Raw genomic sequence first — 23438 nt, 5'->3', positions numbered from 1 at the left:
GGCAGATCAGCCTCTATATATATTGAGTAGCTTGTGTCTTTTAAAGTGGCTCCTAGGACTTTAAAGGTCCACAGCAATATGCACAGCATGATCTGCAGCAGTATTAAAAGGGAAGCAATGGGCAGTGTGATTTGCTAAGAGTGGTGAATGGATCACAATTTCGTAGTGAAAGGTAACCTGCTGCTTGGGGGGAAATGTCATGCATTCTGTAACATCACCTTACAGCACAATAAATGAGCCAAATGAAAAGTTGGTACAGATCTGATTTAAACACCTGCAACAAGAATATTCAAATGTAGATTCATGACGCAATGTTTTAAAAGCAGATATTTTATTACTTTGCATTAGTTGCTGGAGAGTCATGTCTGTGTATTTATACCATTGTAAAATGAAGATGAGTAACTGGTTTTAAACCCTTTCAGAACTGACTGTATAGAAAAGAAGGACAGTCCTGATGTGTTTTTCTGCTGCTGTGAAGGCAACATGTGCAATCAACATTTTTTCTACTTTCCAGAAATGGAGGTCACACAACGTAAGTTCAGTTTTTCTGGTTAGTCACGGTTAGTCACAGTTCAATTTCTGCAACATTGAGAAATGTTATTTTCCCTCACTTATTTGTGCTGATCTTAAGAGAACTTCTGTTAATAAGAACTTTTATAATCATTCAAATGAAATCTTAGTTATCCAATTTCAGAAGGACTTTTTAACATTAAAAGCTACATGCTTGTAAATAGCTGTGTTTCCAACGGTCTTCAGTCCATAAATATCCTTTGTAACAATTTCATGTCTTGGTCACTGATCATAATAGATGTCTATACACAGTGATACGAGTGGTTCAGCTTGGACATAATGTAATCATATTTACAGGAACAACAATAAGAACAAACCATGGAGGCCATTGGGTGTTCTGTTCCTGTTCCCTTTCCTTCCTCATCTCTTTCCTCATACATTACTGTGAAAAGAAGAGTGGAAGCATATATTTCCATTTTGTTGCATTGGTAGTTCAAACTATGCTTATTTCAGGGTTGACTAACCTTTTGACAACTGGGGCCAATGGGAGTAAGAGTCCTGGAGGGCCACAAGTTTGCCACTCCTGGTTATATTGAAACAAGCTGGGGTCAAACAGTGATCTGTTATACTGGCTTGTTTAAACTTACCAAAGTTTCCTGTTCAGATGTAACCAACATCAGTTAATTGAAACCTGGAAGAGGAGATTCTTCAAGTCTCTTGGCCATAACAGAGGAGGACTGGGAAGTGAGCAGGTGTGAGGCTCATTCCCATAACACTAAACTATGGTTTAACATTGTGGCTGAAATGGACTAAATTAGATGTACTGTAAATAGCGTGAATCAAATTCAAAGATAGTCCTGCAAAATCAATAAACTTTTCACTGAATGCAAGTGATAAATATGAACTGGCAAACACTAAACAGCTACTTTATATAACGTTTTGCTAAATTTAGTACTTAATAATAATAATAATATAATAAATTTTATTTATATCCCGCCCTCCCCAGCCGAAGCTGGGCTCAGGGCGGCTAACAACAATAAAACAATACAAAAGTACAACACAAACAACGCTCTAAAATCATTCATTATAAAATTAATTAAGTTCAAGCCACTGGCCACTATTGGGCCAGAGCTCCGCGAAGATTGCCGAGGGAGGGAGTCAGGCTGTGCCCTGGCCAAAGGCCTGGCGGAACAGCTCTGTCTTGCAGGCCCTGCGGAAAGATGTCAAGTCCTGCAGGGCCCTAGTCTCTTGTGACAGAGTGTTCCACCAGGTCGGAGCCACAGCCGAAAAAGCCCTGGCTCTAGTTGAGGCCAGCCTAACTTCTCTGTGGCCTGGGACCTTCAAGATATTTTTATTTGAAGACCGTAAGTTTCTCTGTGGGGCATACCAGGAGAGGCGGTCCCGTAGGTACGAGGGTCCAAGGCCGTATAAAGCACAAAGGGTAAAATTATTCTTAACATTCACTTTGTCATTGATTCATACTGAAAATAACTTCTCAGCAAGAATTTAAGCATTTTGATCATTCTTAAATTTGGGGACTATTTTTAAGTATCCTTAGAGGGTCTTAAAGTAGTTATGTGTCTGACACATGGGAGATAAAGTGATACTGCTTTCTGGAGCAAATTCTGCTGATGAGATACAACACAAGCTTTCAAGTCTCATAACATACGTCAAGTATAAATGAATAAATGGGCACAATGAAAGCATCTTAAATGAAAGTTGAAATGCGAGCTTAAACCTTTCAGTGTTTAACCTTTGATCTGATTTAATCCATTGATACCATGATGCTCTGTTTCATATGAAGTCCATTTTACTTTTCTCTGTTTTTAAGAATTGGTACTTTTCTGCTTGGTATTACACTGTCAGAAGACTAACTGGGAACTTTTCTCCCCTGCAGCTACTTCCAATCCTGTTGCATCTAAACCACCCCTTTTCAGTACCTTGCTTTATTCTCTTGTGCCTATAATGGGAATTGCAGTGATCATACTGGTTTCATTTTGGATGTACCGACACCACAAATTAGCATATCCTCCAGTACTTGTACCAACCCAGGTAAGCCAGTTATTTTTATCTGAATTCATTTGTTGCAGAAAAATGATGGTGAGTGACTGGATCTAATGACTAGGATCAAAAGAAGTATGAGTGGAATTCTCCTTCAGCGGTGGCTTCTTCCCTAGCTTCTCATTTTCACTGCAACGTCTTGCTCTGTTGAGAATTTTGGAAGTGTCAGCATGTGGTGTGGAAGTCTTCAACTAGAGAAAGGAGTTTGTGGAAACTGGGGGCTTCTTCCCCAGCCCTTGCATGAATGAAGGTGTCCTCTGTTCCCTGAAGTGACTGTCAGGATGGTGGTTGAATGTTCTGCATAACTAATCCGTTGTAAACTTCATCTCTATCTTCTGGGATTCATTCATTAGAAAAGTACAGAGATTTTAGACTTAAAAAACAAAGTTGTAGGTTTTGGTCTTGGAAGTATTAAACATTAGAATCTAAAAGGTAAAGGTAAAGGGACCCCTGACCATTAGGTCCAGTTGTGACCGACTCTGGGGTTGCGGCGCTCATCTCGCTTTATTGGCCGAGGGAGCCGGCGTATAGCTTCCAGGTCATGTGGCCAGCATGACGAAGCCGCTTCTGGTGAACCAGAGCAGCACATGGAAACGCCGTTTACCTTCCCGCTGAAGCGGTACCTATTTATCTACTTGCACTTTGACGTGCTTTCGAACTGCTAGGTGGGCAGGACCTGGGACCGAACAACGGGAGCTCACCCCGTTGCAGGGATTCAAACCGCCGACCTTCTGATCAGCAAGTCCTAGGCTCTGTGGTTTAACCCACAGCGCCACCTGCGTCCCTATTATTCTAACATTAGAATCTAGCAGCATCTTAAGAAATGTTACTCTAGAAGAAAGTACTTCTTCACTCCCTGCATAGTTGGAATTATGGAACTCACTCCCACAGGATGGCCCCACAGTAGTGGCCCACCAGCTTGAATAGCTTTAAAAGAGGATGAGACAAATTCATGGAATATAAGGCTATGTTCCATTTCCACTGTTAGAGGCAGTATTGTAATTTGGTGTTTTGCCATGGCCCCATGGCAGCTACTTAGTAACTGATGTCTGCAGCATTGGCTCAGAATTCAGAATGTGCCTACTTCACAACCTGTAGCATAGAAAGTCACTGGAGAAAAAATCCAGTTCATTAAAACTTAAATTTACTGAACTAAAATTAAAAGTGTGGCGGTCTGTTATATGTGTCGTAAAGGCAGGGCACACAAGCTTTACACATGGTGGTGAATAATTTGATTGTATTCAGGCATTAGTCGTGTTGTTTAATAAGCTGAGATAAAAGCAAGTCTCTTGGCTGTGCATGCAAACAGGAAGCTCTGAATGTCCTGTCAGATAGCTAGAAGTGGATACAATCTGTGACAAGGGAGGTGATGCTTTTGGTGAAGCTATGATTACCACTTGAGCTTGTTTCAACTAGTGCATTATTCAGTGCTGATACATATTATCTTGGTTTCTCTGGAATCACCTGTTTTTAAAATTAACTTCCCTTTTGCCTTTACTTCCTTTTTGTCTCTACTTGTTGTTGTATGTGTGCATGTACACATTTGCATGCATGTACGTACGCGCACATGCACACACGCGCACGCACACACACACACACATCAATGCACCTAAGTTAGTCATGGCCATTAACTTGAGTGAGTCTAGTCTGAGTTGGACTAGCATTGATTACTACCTATTGTGTTTATAAATTAGAAAATAAACATGACCTGATTTTTAAAAAAGAATTGTTCCTATGTTACAGATTTTATAGGATTGAATCCTACAATGGACTGGATCCTATAAAATATTATTAGTAATAATATACAGATTCTTATTAGCATTTTTGTTGCAGAAATTTGGCTAGATGTAGAGCTTTTGATGTAAACTCATTAATGCAAGAGTACAGATGAGGATATTGACACATTTGCACCAGGTGTAAGGAGGGTGCCCATATGTTTAGGATTATTGCAATGGAAAAGGAATTGTTCATGATATACTGGTCTTTTTTATATTAAAAGCCTAAAGGTCAAATGGTTTCCCTTGGAGATGAGCACTACCTCATTTTTATGAAGTATCTCTCTTAGCTGACCAATTTGGAATCATTTTGTGTAAACGCTGTTAAGAACTAAATTGCTGTCAGTGTTTGCTGCTGCACAGTGATCTCTTCTAGTTTGAGGGCTATTTTAAGCGTGTTCAGGTGGTACAGTACTTCTCAAAAGCGTGCAGGTAGAGAGAGCACATGGGAGAAATAATTTTAAAATGTACCTCCACACCAGAATCCTCCTTTATGTTGGTTTAAATAGGTTGCTTAATTTTGGAAGTTTTCAGAGATCTTCTTTCCACTCCACCCAGTTTCCTCATAGATTGGTCTCTATTACATGTTTCAGCTGCAGTTTTCAGCAGTTCAAAAATGCAGCTCTGTTCAGGAAAGAAAGTTTTGAATTTTGCAATAGTAGCCGATGGTTTATAGATAACTTTATAAGCTTCTGTTTTCTATGAACCAGCTGTGTTTAAAAGTTTACATATGTAATTTGATGAATAAATCTTGTCATAAAACAATTTTGCGGGAGCTAGTTAATGTGAGGATACTGGGTTTCATAAGGCTACCCTCCATCTGCTGCTGCATGGTGGCTATTACTTAAATTGAATGTGCAAAATCATTCTTAGTAGCTAAGCGGAGTTTATTTACTGTTCTGGTTCCTTTAAAAGTGGCTCATCTTTCTCTTAGTTTATTGTTAAACCAAGCTTGTGTTGCAAACACTTAAAAGCATGGTTCTGATGAAAAATGAAAGTGGTAAAATGAAGTTGGTCTTTCCATGACAATAAAAGCAACAGTCATGGGAAACTTGGAGTATTTCCATGTTTCAAGAGTGTCCTAACACAAAGTGCAAAGTGGAGGGATAGTGCAAGTCTGATTCTCAAAGCCTGTCGTCTCATGCTGCTGTGGAATGGGTTAAAAGGTCTTTCTTTCTTTCTTTCTTTCTTTCTTTCTTTCTTTCTTTCTTTCTTTTGTGGCATTACATATATTTTTTTAAAAAAAATAATATATTCTTAGTACTTAACTGTCGTACGTATTGACAGTTGTTCATTTATTTTTTTAAAGTATACCCCGCCTTTCATCATTGTCATTACCAGGTTACAGCATGACATAAAAAAAAGAAAATCAGTAAAATGAAAACAACAAAAATCCTTAAAACAATTAAAAACAGCTCAAGCAAGAAGACTTAGCTTTTTAGACTTTGTAAACTCCTTCCTCACTCTAAACTGATGCCTCCTTTCATTCTCTCAACATAAAATTTCAGTTTATTACTAACTTAATATTTATTTTACTTAAAATATTACATTCTCAAGGCTGCCTATATTATACATATTGCCTGTGTATAATATAAAAATACATATGCAGTACAAAAATGTCAATATAATAATGCCCTGAACTTAGCAGATGTGTTGGAGGATATCTAAAATGTGTAAGTGTATCGGCACTGCAAATAGAGGTAGTTGCAGCATTTCAGAAATGGTGTTGTTCTGCACATTATTCCTTGCTGTACTGATAGATTTTGGTGTTGGACAGTTTATCCTCTGAACAAAGCTTTTCGATATTGTGATTCTGTTCCTAGCATTACATGTTCCTTTCCTTTCCCATCCTCTTCTCTGCCTGGATTCTTTTTCAGCTTTGTCCTGTCCTGTGTTTTTTTCTCTGCAGCTCTACTCTTTCCAGTGAACCCTTAGATTTCTTTTCCATCCAGAGATGAAGGAGGATGTCCTCTTTTGTATATTATATCCCACTTCTCTTGTCAGCAGGATCTAGGCCTTTTTGTTCGTATTTGTAAAAACTGCCATACTGTTGGTCTTTTACTAAATTACTATTTTAGGTTGGTATTTAGTAATATGAGGGTTGCATATTACCACTGTAGGTGGTTAATGTGGGTTGTAGCCACCTTTTTATTTTCTTCATTTCTTGTATTTTTTTTAAATAAATTGCTCATTCCCATTGGTGCTCAAGTAAAAGTGAACTAAATACAAATGATCTTTCAAAAATAAGCGAGAATCCATAAATAGGACATAAATGTTTTAAAGGTTTTTTTAAAAAATATACCTTAGGCTCCAGATTTTGTTTCAGAAGCTCTGGAGTTTGTACAGTCATTGCCAGAATAAAACTTAAATGAAACTGAGGGTTTTACTCAGAGTAATTTAATAGCAAGTCAGAGAACAAAATTGAGAGAAAACACTGCATTTATAACATTTTTTTAGTTGACCTCCCAGAATAGAAGTATTAACTCAAAAAGTAAAAGTTCACTTTAAAAAGAAAGTTAAAATAGAGTTGTGTTTTTGTTTTTCTTATTATTATTTTTCGATCTTGCTTCAGAATGTTTTAAGCTACCATTAGATGATGCAATGCTGCCCTCTGGTGTAATGTAGAAACATATCAAATTCTTCATACTTGCATATTACTTTAGAAAAGTTGAAAATTTCATAGTAATGTCTATAAAACCATCTGTTTAATCAGTTATTGAACCCATGTTCAAAACTCCCATTGTCCTACGCATGTTTTGCAACAAGGAATTTCATTAGTGCAAGCAGTTTCTGAGCTTTGGACGCAGTACTGTGCCTAAGATTTCAGATTAAAACTGCAAAGCAGAAGGAAAGGAGGGCCTTTTTCTGCCTCCCAAATTCCAGCCGCTCTCTGAAGACTGGAGAAGAGACCCTCTTAAGAATATGAGGGGGTTAGGCAGGGGAAGGACTAGACCATGTGAAAAACGAACATAATATTTTAGCTGCAGTTCATTCATTTTCAGCTTTGTATTCTTCTTATAAAAAAAATGTGCCTAGACATTCCATTGTTGTGGCCATATCTCAGCTTTCATATCTCAGTTTCTAACACTGGATTGAACTCCCTAGTGCTATGACTGCATTATAGTACATCACTGAGATTCTGCGACAATGGCAGCATGCTCAGATTTATTTCACATTGGTTATTTTGTGGAAACTTTATAAAAAATCAATTTCAGCATTTGATTCTAAATACATGATATTAAATACTGAAATTTCATTTGTGTCATACTGTAACTATTGCTGTATCTCTTACATTCAAAGGAGAATTAATGTAAATTCTTGGGTGATTTTAGTTCTTGATTTTTCTTAAAGAGATCTATACAAAATCTTAGCAGTAACTTTTTAGTGCTTTCTTTTTATCACTTTTCCTAAGCTTGTACTTAATTTTTGCTGTATGAAGTAATATTCTTTTGCCTGTGTGTTCTTCTTTACAAGCACGCCTTTCATATAATGATAGAGGTAAGAGGCATTGTTTTATTCATAGCCATGGATATGTGGAGTTGTAGACTGGGGCAGGACCTGGGCATTTATAAATGTTTGAGCTAAAAAAAAAATCATATACGGGAATTCTAGAAAGTACAGGTAGATTTCGTTCCTACAAATGGTTCTTTGTTTCTGTATCACACTATCTGGCTATGACTTGTGGTGGCATACCCCAGCATTTTAAGTAGAATAATCTTAATATTGTTCCAACTACAATCAACATGGAATTTATATTCCCTGGGGTCAAATTTTATATTGACATATATGCTGTTCTTTACAACTTTTATGGGTGCTTTTGGCAAAGTGGAGACAATAAGAGAAAACTGTGTTACATTGATAAGTTTTGACATGTAGCATGAATTTGGAAAACATAAGATCAAGGACCTTTGGGTATGTAAAGCTAGTCAAGCAGTCATTTCAATCATGACCATTGAATTTGTTCCAATGTATATTTTGCATTAAATCTATTGTTGTCATGATTGTGATTTGGAAATGAAATATGCTTACATAAGATTTGCATTTTGTACACCTCTTATCTGAACACATATTCATGCTCCCCCTTCCATGAAATATATCTGAAGGCAGATGAGTTGTTTATTACATAGAGAACTTATTTAACTGAATCTGTTTTTAAAGGTTCTGCATATTCTGTATTTATCAGTTATTATCCATCTATACTAATATTCATTGACACTGCTTTGCTTCTTGTTTTCAATGAGGAGTTATTAGTTATTAGTAACTCTTGTTTTTACAGCTATGGCATGTTGCTAGAATAAAATATCCAGAAAATGTGAAATAAATGCAAGTAGTAGTTTGACTATGACTGTAATTCATAGATTATTATTGGTAAAGGAAATAAATTAATGGCTTGATTCAGTTTGCTACAGTCAGAAAGCAGAACCCCACAATATATTTGAAAGTTGCCCTTTTGTAACCTTTTATACAGGGACTAGTAAAGAGAGCTACAGAAACAGCAATTCATTAGTTTAACCTCTTGCCAGCTTTAACATTTGCTGTGCTGTGCTGCAAAGATCAGAACTTGGAATTGAATGGAGGGTGTGTTCAGGGTACTGACAAATTTGCACAGTGACAGCTGCAGAGGGGTAGGAACATATGGGAGAAAGCCTTGCTTCCCTTTTGGTGTCTCCACCCACCCCGACTGCAAGAAGTGAGAGCAGGAGGCATACTTCTTTCTCACTTCCTGCAGAAACAAGGTGGAGAGGGGGGACAGGTAATTGACCTGGCCTCCCTCCGCCCCTCAATGTTTGACGTGAAAAGGATAAACACATTGAGAAGTAGTTTTTATTCCATGGAAACCGTATCCCCTTCCTTGAGCAAGGCCCTGATGGGTGGTGAGGAGTGCACCTTGCTCCAGTAAAAGAACAGCTGGGAGCCTACCTTAATCTCCCGATTGTCCTTTGAAGGGCTGCCATTAGTGACCCCACACCTGATTTGTGTAGGTTGGGTTGGTGTGGCTTCCCCAAAACAGCCTCTCAGGCCAGATAAGGAAGGCTGGTAGCCCAAGTTTGGGCTGGAGGTTCCCCACCTTTGGAGTAAGGGCGAGGCAAGCTAGGTAGGAAGTTGCATATTAAAGGTAGAAGTTGGCTGTTTGAGAAGGAGCTCTTCTGTAAAGGAAAGAAGGAATAAAATTTGAACAACTGCCTTTCCTCTGGCTGAGTCCAAAGGGTGCCCAAGACTTGATCTCCCCTCAATGTATACAGCAAAGTGGGATGGGGAATCCAGGTGACATTTCTGTTATATACACAGCAGAAGTGGGAGTCCATATAGATCAGGAGTGGCCAACTCCCAAGAGACTGATATCTACACTCAGAGTTAAAGACTGGCAGTGATCTACCCCCTTTGGGGGGGTTCAGGTCAAAGTTGTTAAGCTTTTTAGGGAAGAGGAAGTGGGGGGCAAAAACGTTGAGCTTCTTTGGGGGGAGCCAGTGATCTACCACATACGTCCAGTGATCTACCAGTGGATAATGATCTACCTGTTGGACGTGCCTGATATAAACAAACTGCTCTTTATGTATTTGCATAACTTGGTTATCATTTGGAAAAAAATTTCCACATATTTGGTCTTGTGTGGCTAAATCTTTTCTGATATCTATTCATTGTCAAGCAAAGCTGCCTCATAGAAGAGGGAAGCCTGTGTTTGTTTAGATAGGAAATGGCTAAAATAGGCACTGTAGGTTTTTATAGTGTTAAATAATTTTATAGTGAAATGGTATGCTTGCCTAAAAAGTGGTCTTGCCATCTCATCTAGCCCTGCAATTACACCTGGCAGGAGTAGTCACAACCTGTATGCTGAATGTTACAGAACCTGATACACACAGCTTAAAGGGCCTCAGGTGACCACTTAAGTTCTTCAATAGTTCTCTTGGATGATAGTTTCAGCTGTGCCCTAGGAAATACTTGGTGCCTGATGTATGGTTGCTTATTGTAATGTGTTTTGAAAAATATTTTTTTCAAGGAGACACAGGTGCAGCTATTCAATTATCTCAACAAATACGATCTTGGTAATGTTTGGGACACCACTGTATTAAAAGCCCAGTGTGCCTTCTGCTGTAAATTTTATTGGCAGAACTTGAGCCCCCCCCCAATGTGTATGTTTTCCCTTCTCCATGCTAGAGGATTGTAGTACAGAAAACTAGAGTTTAATGGGTTTATCTGTTGTTTCTAGGATCCTGGACCACCACCTCCATCGCCACTGATGGGCCTGAAGCCACTGCAATTACTAGAGATCAAAGCTAGGGGAAGATTTGGCTGTGTCTGGAAAGCTCAGTTGTTAAATGAATATGTAGCTGTGAAAATATTCCCAATACAGGTATATAAACATCCTTATTAAGTGCTACACTGCTGTGAATTACAACTTCTTTGCAAATTGTTACATGTACAATCCAGAGAAATGCTGGAATTTCTTCCTTACACTGTTGTGAAAAGAGTAATATTACAGCAACCTATGAGAATCTAACTACCTATCTATCTAGAGTGCAGCAGCTCTAGGGGTACCATGAATTATGAGACAAATCAGGGCGTTTTGAATAATTCTATTTTATTTAAGTTGGATTTCACAGTTAATAAGGCATCATATGGAGCTGCATCAAAGACTCTCTAAACTTTGGAGTGGTTTGGAGACTTTAGCTTTCGAAAGTGCATGCCCACCCTCCATGCAAAGCTAACTAAGGAAATGGGAGCTACCCCGAGTGGCTGGGGAAATCCAGCCAGATGGGCGGGGTATAAATATATAAATTATTATTATTATTATTATTATTATTATTATTATTATTATTAACTTGAAAAGCAGCTTTTTGTCTGGGATTTAAATGAAGTTTATTATCATATGTGACACACATTAAGGGTCTGGCACCTTGATGTTAGTGTTACTGTTTTTGCTAATTTCCATTGATTTCACTTACAACTAAGTTTGCAATCCTAGCCTCACTTACCTGGGAGTAAGCCCCTTTGAATTCATTGAAACTAATTTGGGCTGTAATCCTAACCCTGCCTATCAAGAAGTAAGCCCCAATGAAATCAACAGTATTTACTCCCATGTAGTAGGGTTAGCTGGATAGCTAACCCATAGACTGCAATCCTAACTTGTTCCATCAGTGCAAGGATTTCTACTTGCGCAGTGGAATTTCCTGCCCTTCTGCCCCTACACCCCCTAAATCTGTTATAGGAGTACCCAGAAGAGGGGGAGAAGTTCCATTGCACAAGCAGAAATCCTTGTCCTGATGGAACAAATAAGTTGGGTACCATTCCTAGTCTGGATCCAACCCACTGTGTCTAAATGGACACAGGCCCATATTTTCCAGGTCTCCTAAATTGCAAAGATTAGCAGTACTTAATTGGATGATTATATAAAAGACTGGTTTTCTTTTGACAGTGAATTAGGGAAATGTTATGAAAGTGCAGAAGAGATTTTTAATTGACATTTTGAATATATTAAAACACTTTTTTTCTTTTTAAGGACAAACAGTCATGGCAAAATGAATATGAAATATACAGCTTGCCTGGAATGAAGCATGAAAACATACTACAGTTTATTGGTGCTGAGAAACGAGGCACCAACATTGATGTTGATTTGTGGCTAATAACAGCATTTCATGAAAAGGTTTGTTGTCTTTGTCAAGTACTACAGTTTTCATAACAGCCCCCTACTGCCCACCGTCTCTGAAAAAATGTTTGCTGTAAGAAAATGGATTTGGGGTATAGTCCTAAAGCATCTGTACTTCAACAGGCTATTAAAAGTAGTTCTGGCCCTCAAACAATGAGTGTTTGCTGCAAATGTATATGGCAAAAAAAAAGTGCATTCTTGCTTCTGCCATATTTAGGCTAATGTTAAATTGTATTATGGATCTTGGAGGTGGAAAAGCTCAGCACGAAGTCTCCCCCCCCCCATTATTTATTATGTTTATCCTCCCATTCTTTAAAACAAACAAATATGCAGTGTGGTTTATATCCACAGAGCTGGTGACTTTTAATTTTACTTTCAGTTCTGTTGAGCAAAGCTTGTGGTGTGAAACCATCTCTGTATTCCCACTGAGTTCCCTACCCTATGATCTTATGCACAGAGTATCTTGGGTATCTATGGTTTTAGAACTGTAGATATAATTAAGATGGGTGCCTAAATATGTATGCTATTCTCTACGTTCCTTGGAAATTTCCATGCACCTTTCCAGTTCTAAAGCCCATGCTAGCTTACCAGTGGCTATTTTTTCCCTTATGTGCAAATCTGGTAGAGTTAGACTGAAAGGGAGTTCAGGATAATTGTCACATTAGAAATCAAACAGTTACCATGTCATCTCTAACAGGCGTGCATCCTAGTCAAGGCACTTATCAGAGCTGCATTCTAAATGTGTATGCAGACTTCCTACTTGCAGCAGTATTGGAAATTGTGTGGCTCTGTCTTGATATTGTAGTGAACAAGGAGAAGCCTATGCTAGTCAAAAACATATTTGTGTACATTGGAGCACTTGCAAAGATCTGCAGCTGGGAAATTTGTACTAGTTGTTTTACACCTATATCTTGTTATAGCCCATTTGGGGCGGGGGGGGGGGCTATGTTGAAAACCTGTCAGATGTAAAAAAAAATGATTCTCTTTTGTTTAGGGTTCGCTTACTGACTTCTTGAAGGCTAATGTAGTCTCATGGAATGAGCTATGTCACATTGCGGAAAGTATGGCTAGAGGTTTAGCATACCTTCATGAGGACATCCCTGGTCTAAAAGATGGACACAAACCAGCTATATCCCATAGGTAAGAGATTTCACATACAGTGGTACCTCGGGTTAAGAACTTAATTCGTTCTGGAGGTCCGTTCTTAACCTGAAACTGTTCTTAACCTGAAGCACCACTTTAGCTAATGGGGCCTCCCGCTGTCGCCGTGCCGCAGGAGCACGATTTCTATTCTCATCCTGAAGCAAAGTTCTTAACCCGAGGTACTATTTCTGGGTTAGCGGAGTCTGTAACCTGAAGCGTATGTAACCTGAGGTACCACTGTACTAGCTGAACTGTCACTGCATCTTAAATGTAAACAGAATAAATTAACTTCACAATCCTTCAGAGGTCCAGTAGTTGTATTATTTTATGTGATTCCATGACTGTAAGAAGTATATCATGTTTAGAGTTATGAAAAGCAACATTTGTGTGTTGGTTGCCAAATTTAATTGATAATATTTATTTTGACAGTTTATATATCAGTTATTTACAACTGTAGTGTGCAAAATACTCATTACGGTGAAAATAAAAAACCGAGTTAAAACAATAAAATCTTCACTAAAATAAAATAATTAAAATAAAAACAATTAAAATAGTATAATTTCCATCTCACTTAACTAATTCCAACCGCATCTGATGCAGTAGGGTTTCACATAAAAAAACCCTTCAGGCCACTTTATAAATATGGTTCTGAAAGAGGAGGAGAACCTCAGGCCCAGGACCCAAATGTGCCCTTCCCCCCACTACTTTATCTGGTCCACAGGATTCTCCTAAGCTCATCTCTCTCACTGGGGCTTCACTATGCCCTCCTGGAGTGCTTTGGCCAGGCTAGAACATGTCCTTGAACCTTGGTGATGCCTCTTGCTTACCTGGATAGGGAAATGTGTGTGGATCTGAGGGAATGAAGCCCACTGGCTAAAAGACACACACACACACACACACACACACACACACTCCCACCCCCTCTCTAAAAAGTGAGTTTGAAAGTGCCATCTGACACATTTATTTCTCTTAAATACTATTATAGTGATACTTACACTATGAAAAGCCACTTTTCCATTACATAAGCAGTGGAACAATGCACTAGACACCAATATTAGTTTCAATGGATGAATGTATTTCTCATGGAGATGCTTGTGGCATTGAAGGGCAAGAAAACGTCTTACTCTTTAATTATATGACTGCGTATTTTACTGCTAAAAACAGCAGGTGCCTTCACCCCTTCAGTTTAAGACTAGGGCTTAGGAAGAATACAAAAATAATTGTTTACCTGTGTTGAGTTGTGCCCAACGGCAAGGAGAGTTCAGATTTTAGTTTTCCCATGCCTCCTTGCAGGATCACAAATACAGAAAAGGTCTGAAACTCCAGCTTTCTGCCCCAGATTTGTGAAGCTTGTGAAGTAAAGTTAGCAAACTGAAAAACCTTTTTGAAGTGGCTTGTGGTAGTTCCTACACCATTACTATTCCTTCACTTGGCCCAATGAAAGCAATCTTTTAAAAAGAACAAACCATGATTATGGCATGAAATGAGCGTGAGTTCAGGATCCTCTCCCCAATTCATATTAAATGGTTAGGAGAGAAACTGCCTCTCCTTTCTGCCCGCTACTCAATTCTCTATAGTGGAATGGTGGAATGATTTGTTTCCCTTCCCATTAGGATTTTGAACGGGCTGCAGCAGAGAGATGCACCCTAAGAGCAAACAGCCTTCCTTCTCTGTACAGGACTCAGAATGCCCAAGGGCTGCTGGTGATCACTGCTTACAGCTTTGTAAAAGCCAACATTTGTGAGCCCCTGATGATAGTTACACTTAATGAATAAATCTAAGCTGAGGTTCAAACATATGCAGATGTTGTTCAGCAAGGTATTTTTAAGCTTTATGATTATGTAGCAATTTTTATATTGGTGCATGTTTTCTTTTTTTCAAGGGACATCAAAAGCAAGAATGTGTTGTTGAAAAATAATCTTACAGCTTGTATTGCTGACTTTGGCCTTGCTTTAAAATTTGAGGCTGGGAAGTCGGCAGGTGACACACATGGTCAGGTAAGTTTAAAGAATTGTGATTCTTTTTGTGATTGAAATAAATTGCCGTATTTTCTGTAGTTTTCGATGAGAGGGAGGAGGCTTGTTGACTTGTTGTTATGAAAATCAGACTGGGTCTATCACATCAGTTTTGAATGCTTTCTCTTGATAAAATGTGGCATAGTAATCATTGATATGAGCACTTTAACACCGCAGAGAAACTACCGTATATACTTGAGTAGAAGCCGACTTTTTCAGCACATTTTTTATGCTGAAAAAGCCCCCCTCGGCTTACACACGAGTGAGGCGGTGGCGGAGGGACGAGTGGCCCAAAAGGGAGCCCTTTCTCGCCGCTAGTCCCACCGCCCACTTCTCGCAAGGGCAGACACAGGAGCCGCGGTTGGGAGAGGCGCTGTGCTGTGCTGTACCTCTCGCAACCGTGGCTCCTATGCCTGCTCTTGCCAGCGGCAGAGGCAGCGGCGGAGGGATGAGTGGCCCGAAAGGCTGCTCTTTCCTCCTCCTGTGCCGGCGGCAGTGGAGGAAGAACGAGCAGCCCAAAAGCAGCCCTTTCGGGCTGCTTGTTCTCCCTCCGCCACCAGGTTTGTGGTGTGGTGAACCAGCTTATACTCGAGTCAATAAGTTTTCCCAGTTTTTTGTGCTAAAATTAGGTGCCTCGGCTTATATTCAGATCAGCTTATACTCAAGTATATATGGTAATACCGAATAGGCAAATTTAAATTGCTTTCAGACATTGTTCTCCTTCCCCTTATGAAGCCTGAAAGAGATCTAAAACATAGATATATGTAACTTTTGGGGCAGGATGGAGCGCACACCTTTGCCAACAGTTCTCGTATCTCTTAATTCCTTTATTAGCCATTTTGAAAGAATGCTGATGGCTACTGAAACATAAAAAATAATAATAATAATTGCATATTTAGTATGCAATATTCTGGACAGTTAAGAAATGTTATTGAATTTTCTTTGGTTTGTGAGCTATTCCAAAGTAAAATGAAAGACTTCAGAGCTTTACGTAATTTCCATTCCAATGGCAATTAACGGTGTTTAAAAAATTCTCTAGAACACATGCTGGATGTTAGCAGATTTTGAAACCTGAATTACATACGGTTGTGACCTTAACATCTAGTGATTATTTATTTTCAAGGTTGGAACCCGAAGATATATGGCTCCAGAAGTGTTAGAAGGTGCCATAAACTTCCAGCGGGATGCGTTTTTGAGAATAGACATGTATGCCATGGGACTAGTCCTGTGGGAACTTGCATCGCGATGTACTGCATCAGACGGTAAGTAAAATGTATGTGCGTTGTACACACAAGAAATATTCTAAGCTCATATTCTTTCTGCTGGATACATATAAAGAGAAATTAAAGCAAAACTGTCCATGAGTGTTGGTACAGAACCCAGAAAACAGCATCTGACCGGAGTCAGCAAACAGCCCACTCATCTTGAAATCTACCCATGTAGGAGGTTACCAGGAGCAAGTAATAGCTTAATCAAATTCTCGCTGTTGAAGCAGACTGTAGTGCAATCTGTTTCTACTCTTTTCTGCAGTCTTTCAGCAATGTGGGAGTGGAGCAGATAATCTTACATATAATTACAGAATGCAGGGTTGAAGCAAGGTGAATTCACCTTACAGAAGGGAGCAGAAGTGGTTTTCCAAAGGGTATTCGTAGATATCTTGCAAAAGCAGAGTGTTGAGATGGCCACCCATTCATTAAAATGGATATCTGAACATGTGTGAATGAACTCCAAGTAAGCCCTAAGCCATCAACCCAAACTGATCAAACATGTCAAGAAAGAATAAAATGTATTTGGGGTTGTCGCTAACTTCAATTGAACATTGGAGTGAGTTGTTACCCTTATAAATACATCCTGGCATGGCATGTTACCCTCTGCAGTTTTTAATGCTTGGAGAGCAAACTGACTGTTCTTTGGGGATATTGTGTACTGAAGTGCAGTGACTATGCCCTAAAAGGACAAACTTAAAGAACCACTAACCTCAAGTTGCTGCACAAGATGTGCTTCTAGAATATGGGGATTCCCCCATACCACAATTTTTAAGTTCCCACATGCAAGCATTTGGATGGAACATCTTGACTTGTCTATATTTTACTGATAATAGAAGCTTAACTGAAATTGTGAATTGAACCCCACATTCTGTAGAAGATAGGTGCATGAACCATGGGAGATTCATTATGCTCAATGAACAGCCATGGGCATGTTGCCAACTTTTAGCCTGGTATTCTACCCTAAGCAGCATGAAAGAAAGATGTTTAAATGTGATTTACCTAACAGTTTATCTTTTTAAAAATACAGGACCTGTGGATGAGTACATGTTGCCTTTTGAGGAAGAGGTGGGCCAGCATCCCTCCCTTGAAGATATGCAGGAGGTTGTAGTACATAAAAAGAAGAGGCCTGTTTTGCGAGAGTGTTGGCAGAAGCATGCTGTAAGTAATATGCTGAAACTTGCAGGGTAATATTGAAGCTTCCATTTGTAATTAAATGAAATTTCACCTGCAGAAATATTGTTTTAAAAAATCTATAGTGAAACTAAGATTCAGGGTACCGGACTATATTTTTGGAGAAGTTTAGACCAAGGGGTGTGTAAAGGGAATTGGGGTTGCTCGTGCGTAAGGGGCTGCTGCTCTAGGTAACGTTGTCTGGCTAAACCTTTCCCTGGCTGGACAGCCCTTTCTCTGTGGCTGTGTCAGTCACTGGCAGAATCCGTCAGTGGGTGTTTCCTGAACTTCTTCCAACATAAAAGCTGCTTGACGCCAAGTCTCCGCCTAGCCTCCCTGCGCGGAAGTCTTCTGCGCAGAGTGGGCGTGGCCAGCGGAGGTCCTGGGCTCTCCCCGCTGGCCTCTGTGGAAGAGTCTTGGAGCCATGTCTCCGAAGTCCTTCCCTGCTCCCCTTTCTTCCTGGTGTCACGCCAATTTCCTTCCCCAAAGGAAGTGTTCTCTCTCTCCCTGCTGGTCCCTTCTCCTGCATCGTTGGGGAGCCTTACCTCCACTCTTGACTCCGATGGCAGTTCCCTGACAGGGTGTTTAAAAAGTTTTACTATCTTTCAGGAGGCAGTAACATATTCAGCTGTTTAACATGTTTCTTGAAGTTCAGGGGGCAAATCATGGGCACAATCGAGCATAAATTGAGCATTTTAAAAGTAATGAATGGGGCTTTGTCACAATTAGCGTAGATCCAGTTGATTTCTATGGGATTACATTGTGACTATCTTCTGCCAGATCTTATTGGTGTTTCAAATTGGTGCGATGCAAAGGTAAACTATGTTATGCAGAAGCAACCACAACTGTTGGTCTTGCTCTCTCTGTGTAGTAGAAATCACAGATTTATAAAAGAGCCTGTAAGAACGGTCATTAAAAAAATGTGAAACATTTTGTAGTACTGTATACTTCAGGTGTTTAAAATTGTAAAAAATTGTCTCGTCTCATAGAGTGCAAAAACCCGTGGCTCTGCCAGTTTGCAAGAAAGTATATTGAATGAAAATTGGCTTGCAGTGTTACTTCATTGCAAGTTGCCGTTAATACTCGTAGTAATGTTTCTGTATAATGGTTTCGCAGGATTTTTCTCCTTTAGAATGTTAAAAGTTGAAAACCATGATCTTGAATTGGACACCTGGTTATTTGGTAGCAAGTGCATGCACATAAGGGAGAACAGGTGTAATACACTTTCTGCAGCCCCAATCCAAATGCTGGCTGCAGAATTAGGCAGTTTCCCAGCCATCTTCAAGAGCAGCCTCATGTACAGAATGTTTAAGAGTTCTCCGAATGGGAGGTTATTAACTTTGTTTTTAAACAAGTGTGTGTTACTATAAGAGGGATTCAAGTTTCTTCTAAGATTATCACATGCTTGACAGCTTACGTCAAAAACGGAATGTTTCCATTTTAATTATGTTGTTGATGATGATTGCTTTGTATTTAATGTAATTTATACACCTTCCTTTTTAGGGAATGGCAATGCTCTGTGAAACAATAGAAGAGTGTTGGGATCATGATGCAGAAGCTCGATTATCAGCAGGCTGTGTAGAGGAAAGGATTATTCAGATGCAAAGACTAACAAACATTATAACAACAGAGGACATTGTGACTGTGGTCACCATGGTGACAAATGTAGACTTTCCTCCCAAAGAATCCAGTCTATGATAGCTACAATGGTCACACATCTTTACCCATCAGACTCTGAACTGGAGCTGCTAAGCTAACGGGCCTGTTTCTGCTCAACAGTTTTCTCTGTGTGAAATTATGGAATGGTAAGTTTGTCTTTGGAGTGTGAGTAGGAAGACACCTCCTTGCCCTACTCCAGACATGAATCCAGGAGACTTACTGCATTCCTTGCATATGCCAGAAGGACGTGGGACTGAGAATACGGCAAGGTGATGTTTCAGGAACTTATTTGAAGAACATGGACCTATCCTGGCCGGTGAAAGATTTTAAAAGCTGACATTGTATTTCTTAATATGTCAGAGACACTAATTCCTTAAAATGAACTACTGCTATTTTTTCTAAATCAAACATTTCATTTCAGATTTAAGAAAAAAGGGTAACTTGTTTTTATTGCATTTGCTGTTGTGTTTATATAAATGACTATTGTAATGCCAATATGACACAGCTTGTGAATGTTTAGTGTGCTGCTGTTCTATGTAATCAACGTGGGATCTAGCAAAAAGGCTTCCAAGCATTACTTAACCTCCCTCAACAAGGTATACCTCAGTTCCACCTATGCTAAATTGACAACACTAACAAAACTGAAATAATTGATCTGAATTTTGTAAAATATGTATTACAGATTCACAGTGTTTTTTTTAAATAAAAAGATGGTAAGCTGTGCTTCATGCCAACAGACAATGGCCATTCCTAAAACAGTGGTATTAGCCTTTCTGTGTTCTAGCTTGTGTATAAAAAAGTATTGTTCGAAATGGCAAATTCCCCGGTTTTTAGTTTAAAGCTTTATTTTACCTCCACTTCCCAAAATATTGCATACATTTATTTTACTAAATATTATTTAGGTTTGCTGTGTGACAATATTTTAAAGATTTAAGCATGACTTAAAAATTTAAATTTTTATGTGAGCTATGGCACTGGAAAGCTCTTAATTTTAATTCTTTTTAAGGAAGATTTTTTTTTCCAATCTATGTATGTTAATGTTCTGCCTAGTGTATTTTCTGTTTCACTAAACAGGATACAGCACCTTCTGTATCACTGTTTCAGGATCACCTCAGGAAGCTTCATTACCCAGATCTCCTCACTCTTCATGTGTTGCCTTTTGCAGCTTCACAACACTTGATTTTTGGTGCCGACTTGTCAGAGTAGTATTTTTCTGTGATGCATAGGTTTGCCCTGTGGTCACTAAATTAAAAATAAGTTACACATTCGCTCTCAAAATATGCTTGCCATCAAATGCAATTATTTCTGTAGAGATTACAATGTAGCACAGTCTAGAAAAAACAACCCTACAACTTTAAATTTAAACTACTGTATTCAAGAGTTATAGGCATTTAAGAAGTTAAGCCTTACCATAAAAAAAAGAATACTCTAGTAACTGGGCAGCAGGTAGACAGGTGCCAAAGTACTTCTCAAAAGTAATAATACACTAGAGTTATTTGATCAGCTACATGTACACAGGCCAAAGTAATTAACTGTCTAAAACTAAAGTACAGAACCAACAGTAGCCAGTGTTACGAGATTCTGGTCAGGTGCATTAGACTTTTAAATAGTGTTTTTTAATGTCACAATCAGAAGTTCACTGTGAATGTTCTTGTAACAGTTATTTATTTAAGCCACAGTGTTTTCTTATGTACCAAATCTCTGGGAACAAATAAGAATTATTTATTAACAAAATTTTGATCACCAAACTTGCTAGGAAGAGCATTAATAGCAGAGTTGTTTTGTGTGTAACTGGCATACCACCCAGAGGTTTTTTTAATTTATCTTTATTTTCTGTTGCCGTAAGAACCCCATGGTCTGATTGGGTTAAAAATACTGTTGGGCACAATTGCTATTTTTCTTTGTTGACAGAGGGACTTTGAATTATTATTATTATTTGGACTAAGGTAAATTATGTGCTTGCTTCTGATTTTAGGGCTTGATATAACAACTTAAGAAGTCTTGCCTGAAAATATTCAAATGGACAGATATTAGGACAATGTAGGAACTGTGTATTGGTGATTATCCAGAAACATGTAAATACAGTAACAATTTTAAAACACAGTTGCCATGTTTGTTTTGGAGAATCTACTCCAATTTTTAATAGAGCAGCTTTCCATCAAACACTAATTTCCACCAATATGATCCCTGAGCCAGGTGGCAACTTTTCTCTTGTGTATTTTTTGCTAATGCATTTCCGTTTGCAGGTCATATAGGGAAAATCATCAGAACTTGACAATCAAATGGGGTAATGTCTCCATCCTTTTTTTAAAAAAATGACTTTTGAAATGCCCCAATAAGTACCTTTATTCAGATTTTTTGAGAATTATCATGAATTAATTGTTCAGGAAAAATATCTCAATTTTTAAAAGCTATTTTGGTAGAATCTGTGAAATTGCTAAAATTCACCAAACTGTAGATCCATATTTAAGATATTGCAGAGAACCTCAACATCTTTGTTTCCAACTTATGCGGAAAATGTAGAGGTGGGCAAGTTTTAAAATGCTTAAGCCAAGACCCACAAATAAAGCCACATATTAAGAGAGAGAAAGGCTGAGCTAGGATGCTCTGGTTTCTGGCAGATATTGTGACCATTGTTGCTTTTTGTATTTGAACCATACAGCGTGTGTGGATCTGGCCAGCTCGGGTGGTTTACCTTGTATTTTTGACTTGTGAAGAAAAGCTAGGGCTATGGCTCAAGCTTTCAGTTGTCTTTGGTTTGCCTGTATCTACTTAGTTGGCTGCCATATAATTGCCACAGAATTTAACTGATTAGCCAGTTTTGTGATCAACTCAGAAGTCTAAACCCTGCAATACCTTTTCAGTTTGTGTTAGATGCTAAGAACTTATATCACATGATGCATGACTACTCTTTGTACAGTTCCTACTAAATATAACTTAGCATTTCGGAACAGATTGTGCCTCGTAATTGTTGGAGTTCTTTGACCTAGCGTTCTCATTCATGGTGGTATTCTGAAAATGAGTCTGGATTAAAATACACAACATTATACCTTCTTTGATAGCGAAATCCATGTGGAGTAGCTCTTGCATAACTAAGGTGTAATCAGATGTAGTAGTAATAAATATTGTTCATACTACAGTTCTACAGAATAAATTGCTGATTGTAGTTTAACAAAGTGAGGTGACTTGATTGGTTGACCTTTTTCCAGTTTTCTCTTTTTAACCTTTTTAATGCATTTTTATTAGGAATATTTGGTATAAGATGCAGAAAGCTATGTACAGGATTATGAGCAAACAATGATAGTATCCTTGTTGGAACACCATTTACCTCAAGATACTCAACCAGCAGTACGTTTTGGTTTTTTTTAAATGCACACTCAGTCCATATAAGATGTTACCTCTCAAGATATTGGTAAGCAATTATTTTAGCTTTACTCTGTACTTGTCAGTGTTCTTGGCACAGGTGGTTGTACTACTGTCAAATTGCTCTTGCTATTTTTTGGCAAGTATTTAAAAAGAAAATAACCCCCATTCTGGATAAGTGATTGTGAAATATTGTATAAATAAAATGTATGCGCTCTTTCCTTATTCCCACAAAGATGAATAAAAATTTAAGTGACTACTAAGATTGGCATAGTCTTTCTCCCCTGCCCCATTTTAATTTTAATTCTTTGAATTTATGTATGGTGGATGGCATTCAACATTTTACACCTTCCCAAGACTTCTGCTTTCTCTGCAGTATTTATTCCAGAGGGTCCCCAACTTTCTGGAACCAATGGGAGGGGGGAAGGGGGAGTCCTGTTGTGCAAGCAGAATACCATTGCAGAATTTGGTAGGAACATATATTTATATTGCCCAGTATGTTTTATACTCCCTTGCTCTGTCATTCAGAAGTGGTTGAAAAAAGGGATGATCCGAACTACTCTATACATCCTTAAACAGGCCCTTGCTAAGCTGACAACTGCGACTGGATTTCTCCCACCACCATCAGTGTAAACAGCCGTGTTTAAGATTAGAATAAAAAGACACTGTCTTTCTATACATGTTTTAAATTAGTGTGTGAAGCCTTTCTAGATGTTGTCATGGCACTATTTTGGTATTCACCCTCATACAATTGCAAGGGTATGAGAGGGGGAAAGCACAACTGCATTCATTCTCATCCCTGCCACTTTCCATATATTGGAGCGAGGGC

The 23438-nt window shown here is 38.7% G+C and overlaps 1 protein-coding gene across 3 annotated transcripts in view; it reads left to right on the top strand.

The window, feature by feature from the left end:
- The window catches only part of ACVR2A (activin A receptor type 2A), a 53373-nt gene extending 30501 nt beyond the window's left edge, over nucleotides 1-22872 (top strand). The window contains exons 3-12 of one of the 3 annotated variants that reach the window (XM_083579142.1): nucleotides 423-532; nucleotides 2408-2562; nucleotides 7821-7844; nucleotides 10555-10698; nucleotides 11845-11988; nucleotides 12986-13131; nucleotides 15017-15131; nucleotides 16273-16411; nucleotides 17445-17575; nucleotides 19091-22872. In XM_083579142.1, the coding sequence (XP_083435268.1) occupies nucleotides 423-532; nucleotides 2408-2562; nucleotides 7821-7844; nucleotides 10555-10698; nucleotides 11845-11988; nucleotides 12986-13131; nucleotides 15017-15131; nucleotides 16273-16411; nucleotides 17445-17575; nucleotides 19091-19285 (1303 nt within the window). In that variant the 3' untranslated portion in view covers nucleotides 19286-22872. Of the gene's footprint in view, nucleotides 1-396; nucleotides 533-2407; nucleotides 2563-7820; nucleotides 7845-10554; nucleotides 10699-11844; nucleotides 11989-12985; nucleotides 13132-15016; nucleotides 15132-16272; nucleotides 16412-17444; nucleotides 17576-19090 lie in introns of those variants that run through there. The other 2 variants (XM_083579144.1, XM_083579143.1) reach the window with 2 other exon arrangements.
- The last annotated feature ends 566 nt before the right edge of the window (nucleotides 22873-23438 follow it).

The sequence above is a fragment of the Podarcis filfolensis genome, assembly GCF_964270895.1.
Source record: "Podarcis filfolensis genome assembly, chromosome: 1".
Classification (NCBI taxonomy): domain Eukaryota; kingdom Metazoa; phylum Chordata; class Lepidosauria; order Squamata; family Lacertidae; genus Podarcis; species Podarcis filfolensis.
This window is presented reverse-complemented; position numbering and strand designations above follow the sequence as displayed.